The 7,868-nt window shown below is 34.6% G+C and overlaps 1 protein-coding gene across 1 annotated transcript in view; it reads left to right on the forward strand.

The window, feature by feature from the left end:
• The window catches only part of LOC119597785 (phosphatidylinositol-glycan biosynthesis class F protein-like), an 8,922-nt gene extending 1,270 nt beyond the window's left edge, over nucleotides 1-7,652 (forward strand). Inside the window, exons 2-5 of the mRNA XM_037947420.1 lie at nucleotides 3,927-4,018; nucleotides 5,022-5,126; nucleotides 5,635-5,737; nucleotides 7,016-7,652. Coding sequence (XP_037803348.1) covers nucleotides 3,927-4,018; nucleotides 5,022-5,126; nucleotides 5,635-5,737; nucleotides 7,016-7,132 — 417 coding nt within the window. The 3' untranslated portion in view covers nucleotides 7,133-7,652. The remainder of the gene's footprint in view (nucleotides 1-3,926; nucleotides 4,019-5,021; nucleotides 5,127-5,634; nucleotides 5,738-7,015) is intronic.
• The last annotated feature ends 216 nt before the right edge of the window (nucleotides 7,653-7,868 follow it).

The following is a 7,868-nucleotide window of genomic DNA, read 5'->3' on the forward strand; positions in this document are numbered from 1 at the left end:
TGGAATGACAAAAATACATAAGTGCTATATAATCTAAGCCTGCCATTTCCTCACAATTTCTCATGCCCTCTCCACCTATCAGGTGTGGAGTGATTCTAGAAAATTACCAAAAATACCTTACTAATTTGCAATTCCAAGTGGATTTGTTGTTCTTCAGAATTTTCTGAGTATTTTTCTGTTGATTCTATGTACTATGTACAGCTGGCCAAATAAATTTGCAGGTTATCAAATGGGGATTTTATCTGGTAATTCTAGTGCTTGCACTGTAAACGCTGATATTAAATAAACAATCATAAAGAAGTCTAACCAAACATTTTCACTTATTTCTAATATTTGAAATGAAATGTGTAAGAAAGTATATGAAGAAACAGACATTCCCATTTTCAATTTCCTAATTGAATGTTAATTCCCATGTATAGCTTACAGCCTACTCTCACTAAAGATATATGCTTCCATTGACCTAGAAATTTATTTAAAAATTATATAAAAATGTTAAGTAGAAAAAAAAAATATATAAATAAATCCATGATGTAACGATCTATTGCCTAGATTTGCTTTTCCCTTTGTAAATCATTTATAAATGAATACCATTTTGACTTGATAATTTACTCATCAGAAGAAAAAAAAATATCCATGCATGGTTACTTGTTCTCTCTTGTTCAGGTTTGAAGCAAATGTGTATCTTATATAATCAAGTTATATGTTACTTAGGGGATTGTCAGCATTTTGGAAGAAAACTACTGATATTCTCCCACCGAGACAAACAAGTGCAAGGAAACATGATATGATACTTTCCCATCAAAAGGTTCACCATTTAAAAAATGATAAATACTACTGAGAAGTTGAATTACCAAATAGTGGTATCTGGTATAATTGTCTGGTATTATCTTTCCCTTCCTTTTCCATTACAGTTATGCATCAATAACCTTTTAGGATTGATTAGAGTTGCAACTAACTGATGGACATGTAAAACCTCATGAAAAGGATATATGTTGCACAACCGTTCCATCACTGAACCATGGAGAACAAGTAAATATGTAAGGAACATTTGTTTTTGCTCTTCAGACAAAAGAACAAACAGGTTAAATGTTAGTAAACTTGTAAATTAATGTTATGGGAAGGAAAGAGGAAGTTTAGGCAATCATATTGTATATTTATTCATTTTATACTAATTTTAGGAATCTATTTATACATAATAATTTTATTTCATTTTATCTTTTAGGGAGTATTCTTTCAGTCTTTAAGTGGTATATATAGGGTATAGTTTCAGTTTTCCACAGCCATATAGAACAATGTAAATTTTGTCTGTAATGGACAGAAGACTGAAAATAAAATGTCTTTCATATATGGTATTTTCTTTGCATGTTGATAATAAGAAAGTTATTCAACATGTAATAATTTGGTATAAATGTATGGGAACATATAATGACAATATCAAAAAGAAGGGGGCAGGGGGAATGCTAACTAATATATGAAATAATCTGCCATAGAACGTCAGAAACTTGCTGTGTGGAGAGCAAGTTCATGGCAATCAGGTAGAGGTCCATGTGCAGTGCCCCTGATAGGGAAATATGGTGATTTGATGGAGGTCTAGGGGCAGAGCCTCCAGGTTAGGAAGAAGGTATTTGGTTCATACAGGGATGTTTATGGATTTCACAGAAGTGGCTGAAGTAATGGGGACTTGCCATCAGAGGGGTGCAGTCACTTTGTAAACAGTTACCAAAACTCATTTATATCATTTGTGATGGTAAATAACCACAGTTTCACACATTAAAATGTCCATAATTGAAACAAGGAATAATAATTGCAAGGTTGGATGGCTATGTGAGACTAAAAACTTGTCATATATAGTTACATCAGGGCATTAGCATTTGTCACAACTGCGAGATTACTCTGCACCTTCGCCGATGTTTACCTCACTCTGTGAGGCGGGATTAAGTCCTTTCCGATTGGCTCGTACGCCTCGTGGGGAACGAGGGTATCTAGCCTATACATCGGTGCGGCACATAAAAGGAGCACCAGCAAAAAATTCAGCAGTTGTCCCGTGACTTTTGACTTGTGTGCTCCCTTCCGCCATGTGACCTCGCCTGCTCTGCTGGATTCTCTCTCTCTCCCTCACGCTCCTAATTGTACATATTTGCTTATGTATATGTGTAGTGTAATTTAGTGCCTTTATCAGTAAACCTTCCTGTATGTTTCCTCTGGTGTTTTTCCGTTGACCTTGACTGTTCTGATTCCTTTGTCTTTTTTATAAAGTTGAACCCTGACATTGGCATATTGATCATTCCTACCTCTGCCCCTATTGGTGCTATGCTGATGGCAAACATCCTTTCATGAATATTCTAGCAGGATAAAACTTGGACTGGCTCCTTATTTTATGGTACACCTCTTGGATATATCATCTGTGTATACTGTACGACAACCAATACAGCAAATGCATACATGTATTCAATTTACTAGGTCCATACTGCACAAATTATCAAACTTTATTAAATAATAAGCACCATGACAAGAGCAGTTTTCGATGGTCATTGTCTGTAGAGGAATTGAATATCCAGAACTTTCTGATTTATGATTGTTCTTATCCAAAAAAAGGCATATGTGGTAAAATAAAAACACTTAAGTCAATTTTTTATCAGTAAAGGATGAAGGTTGAGAGTATTTTGCTTTTACATTAGTTATGTAATGATTTATTGTCAGTTACACTGGAAATTTATAGGTGGAACGTGCCTTAGATTATTGAGAGGGAAACTGTATGATTTTTTTTTGCTATCATGTTATTTGTTTTTGTTATTCTATATTAGAAAATTGTTAAATAAAATTATCTTAAAATTGGAAAATTAAATTCAAGAAAATAGTGAAAAATATATAGATTTTTTAAGGCAGTTCAAAAACAATATTTTGAAGACTCTTCAGCCCACCCAATAGTTTTTGCATTCAACCTATGAATTCTTTGGTCAAGTTTGAGGTTAGGAATCATTTACTGCAATAGAGAAAGATATACAGGTACTTTATGTGAAAGGGAAACAGAGATATTTAGTTTCTTATATTTAAAAAATATACAGTATGTATCTGTAAAGACTAATCTGACTGAATAACTGGTAATTATTTTTTTGGGTGCTGGGGAAGCAAAATGCAAGACCCCCTTCTAAATTCTCACTGAGTCCAATTACCCTCCAAGAGCTTTGTGGCGAGCCATTCCTGTCCTTCCAGTCTTCAGCCAAAGTTCTCAAAATTCCCATCACCCCCGCCCTTACCCAGTATTTTCCATAATGGCATGTTCACGTCACCTGCCCCACAAAACAAATTTTTTCTTGATGTGATGGTCATGTCATCCAGATCATAGGGGTTAAGGTTAGCAAAGATTCTCAACAAACATTCTGACAAAATAAAGCTGGGACTGGTTCCTTATTTGATGATAAATTCCTAAATATATCAGTGTATATCCCACAAACTCAATGTATTTCCCATCTGACACCTACCTATACAACAATTCACATATCTTTATGATACAAAAAATGGCTCTGAATTACCTTGAAAAGTTGGAGTATGTAATGCCCGATAAGAAACATGAAATGGTCCTTGCATGTTGAGTTAAGGGTAGTGGTCATTGGTTTAATGTACAGGAATTGTTTTCTCCAATATGCTTCTAGACAGTACTTGTCAGTTTAAATGAACATAAACAATGATGGATGAAGACCAAAAGAGCCACCGCGACTGTCATGTCTTAGTATCAAATAGCTTTATAAAATTTTCAGTTTGTGCAGGAAATATCGTAGAGGAAAGTTGTCTGACATTTCATCAATTTATCAGTAAAATATTCTTTACATCACATAAATAACATTGTTTTACACTTCAAATGTAATCTAGATAAAGAACAATACATAACATTGGGGATTCTCTTACAACTTTTTTTCTTGTTTCAGCTTGTTGATTTCTTCTTGGTGGTGATTCTCAGCATCTTCAGTGTATGCCTCACACACATTGTAACTGTGCTGTACGGAGCATATTTGATTGAGTAAGTATTTTTGTAATTCTTTATTCAGAATAGTGTAAATTTCACTATTTTCTAGAAATTTGGATTGTGTTGTTTTCCATTTTGTAGAGCATTAATAGTAGTGTTGGTTTTGCACAAATATGTAGTTATTCTATGGGTAGGTTTATAGAAATTGTTTCTTGGCCCAAACACAAAAAAAGACATTGATGTGTTGTCATTGAATATCTATAATGAGAAACTTGTTAGCGATATGCAAAATATGTAATACAAGATGATTTTCATTAATCTGTCTGCCTGTAATTCAATTCCTCTGGAAATCTGGCACTAGTTCAGAAATTTTGGGCCAGGCACTTGCAAACATGTAACTTCAGTTAAATGTATATTTTCCCAGAAAATCAATATTTTTATGTTGATGTCTCATAAACAGGTTGCATCACTGTTGCAGAAAGGGCATTATTATGCTGTGTTTATTTTGATATTATCTTTTTGTTCTTTGCTAATATCCTGAAATTGGTTTGTTTCTATGCCTGCCCTGAAGCACTGATTGCATATGGCAGATGGCAGGTATCTGCTCCATGCACATTGATGCACAGAAGAACTACATACTTTTTTGGTCAAGAATGAATGGAGTGTATTTTTAACCCCATTTACTGAAGGATCATATATGTACGTGTCAAAATTTTAGAGAAATGGAAAATGTCTGGTTTCCCTGCTTCTAATTTTTCACTTGAGTGGCTGCCAGTACAAAGTGCCCAACTTGGTTTGGCATGGGCAGAAGCAGTCCCCAGTTGCTTGATATTTCACTGGACTTTTGTTCACTTATTTATTTTTGTTCCTTTCTATCTTTGTGTGACATTTTAGTGGTTTGGTGAGGGAGATTGCTGTTATTTTGAGGTTATTCTTCTTTGATGAGGCATTTTCGTTGATTTGCCACTTGACAAGCCTATTGATGCTGTTTGACTTGTATTCATTGTTTTTCCAATTTTATAATTTTTGTTGACTCATTTGCTTTTTTATTTTACAGGAATATTGAGGAGACGTTCACATTCAGCATACTAGTTGCATCTCTAGCATTTGTCAGACCCCTTGTAACCCTTGGCCCTGGTGCTCTTGGTGTTATTATTGAAAGGTTAGTATACAGTTTCTTGGTGCTCCTCTGGTACTTTTTTCTTCGAATGATAATTATATTGTGCTGTGTTTAACATAATGGTAGAAAAAACACACTGAACGTCAACTAGGTTTATTGCAAAGTGAGAATCGCTATCCAAAAAGCAAATTTTTGTATGGTGGCTTCTTCTGTCATATTTTTCTGTAAATTATCTGGTTTGTCACAGTTGGGATACATATTTCCTCCTTCTGAAGGCTTATCTGTATGTGTTACTAATGATTAGTGTTTTGTGTAATGTATGATTTTTACTGTTTTCCAATTTTTCATAGTTACTGTTTTTTTAATAGCATATCATAGCTTGAATTAATTTTTCTGCATTACTATTATTATTGCCACTTAATACTGCCAACTTATTTTATATGAAATGGAGTCACACTCTTTATATAAAATGTGAGGTATCATTTATCTGTGCAAATATCAAACACAAATTTACATGCATGATTTAAAAATGGGAAAAATGCATTTACAGAGCAAGTTTTGAGGAAGAACCTGTACTCCAGAGTCTCACCGCAGTCGTGGGAGCTTGGTTTGGTGCTTTGCCTATTCCGCTGGACTGGGACACACCTTGGCAGGTCTGTGGTTTTCTGAGGTTTTGGGCATTACTGCAGTGTTCAGGTTGTGGCAGCTTTCACTTTAGTTGTAGATATATCAGGTACTTTGGTTATTAGCTTGAATATGCACTTGTCAAAATTATGTGAGGAAAATTTGAAAATATTATACTGGATTAGGGTAGGGAACTTTTGTTTTGTATTGCAAAAGAAAGTAAATAGATATTTTATAGAGGTAGAAGTTACTTGCAATACTCGAACAAATGTAGAAAATGTGAAAGTGAGAAAGAATAACTTTGCAAAGTGTGAGATGGGATGAACTTATTTTGATTTATATTTTCATCAGAAATACCAGAGAAATGTCATTTACATCTGTTGCTCTGGGAAGTTATTAATTTTCATTTCTATCCTTCCTATTTCTATCATTTACCCATTCAACTAGACTAACTTAACCCATTGCCCCTGGATGACATGTAGGTCATGTCATGGCTGGTTTCGTCATGGCTATGGATGACATGAACTTCCAGAAGACATTATGCAGTCATGTCACATGCCCTTGGGCATTGCCTGAGATAGAACAGGATGTATAATTCTCTGATTGGTTATTGTTATGTATAAAGAGGGATATTTTGCATGTGAATCATCTGTTTTTTATCCTTGGAAGATATTACACACTAAAAATGTAGACTTTCTTGCTGCTGCTGTGAACCTGAAGTAATCTTCACTCCAGTTTACATGAGCAATCTCCTTGTGCAAGCCACTCATTTTGTCATATGGCACTCTGCTTGTGTGACTCTCTTGAATTTAAACACACAAAAGGGAAGTACTGAATCCATGGGAGTAGCAGCCTTGTATATAATTGCATACAGTCTCATATTTCAAAAGAAGGAATACCACTCTTATATATAGTTGCATAAAATCTCTTATTTCAAAAGAAGGAATAGCAGTCTTGTATGTAACTGCATACAATCCCTTATTTGAAAGAATAAGATTTACAGAAATGAAAGAAAATCCCATTTTTATTCCTTTGTAAAACATATTCCATCTTTTACATAGTGTAATAATACACCTAATTTACATAATCAGGCTACTACGGGTTTGATCTAGTTGCTAAAATGAAATTTGTGCATCATGGAATATGCAAAAACATTTAAATCATGTTTTGCCAAGTGTACCCAAATTTCTCCTGGAGGCAATGGGTTAATTGACCATTTATAATTCATGTATCCTTCCATGCCACAACTGTAGACTTTAGGAAGGGATTACTTCTCTGTAAATTAACTGATATTTGTTTCATCACAGGTTTGGCCTTTGACTTGCTGCATTGGGGCAGTAATTGGTGAAGTTGGAGCCTCGGCTTACTTGCTGTCTAAGATATACAAGGTGGTGGACTCAAGAAAGAAAAATAAGTCTACTTAATAATTTTTTTCAGTCGGTTATTATCAGTTACTAGTAATTACAGTAATATCATAGGCATTGCTTACACTTGAACTTATTGTTTTTTAAAAACTTCTTATTTACCAATTCATCACAGATTGTTAGTATGCTGTAAAATCTTTTTGATTCTTCTGTAAACCATTTCCCATGAACAGTGTGAGCAAGGATTGCCAAGAGCTAAAGTCACTGTATGACAACTGTTTCAATCAGTGGTACAGTGAAAAGTTCCTGCGAGGAGTTCTGGACGACTCCACGTGTGAGCCAGTGTTCAAGCAGTACCAAAGCTGTGTCCAAGAAGCACTGAAGAAACTGAAAATTGAGATTCCCAAAATCGAGGAAATTCCTTCGGAAGAAAAGCCGAAGGAATAGACACTTTAGGTTTGCTCTTTTTCATTGGCAACAGAGGTTAACAAAGTAATATTGGTAAAATGTTAAGTCCAATTCGCAAAGCCTTTTCTAACTGGTATCGACGTTATGAACTGAACACAGCCTTGTACATGCTTGAACCCAATGAGAAATTGGCTATGAATGTTTTCTTTCTGTCAATATTTGGACTCATTACATACTCCTCTTATGCATATCTGCCTCACTATACTTCAACAATGTTGGCTTTCTTTGGCATTATTGACATTGAGGAAGGATCTTAAGTTTAATTTTTCTTGGTTTATAGGCATCAAAAGTGTTGCTATGTTGTAAGATATTCCAAAGAATCATTATT

This window comes from Penaeus monodon, chromosome 40 (genome assembly GCF_015228065.2).
Source record: "Penaeus monodon isolate SGIC_2016 chromosome 40, NSTDA_Pmon_1, whole genome shotgun sequence".
Lineage (NCBI taxonomy): Eukaryota > Metazoa > Arthropoda > Malacostraca > Decapoda > Penaeidae > Penaeus > Penaeus monodon.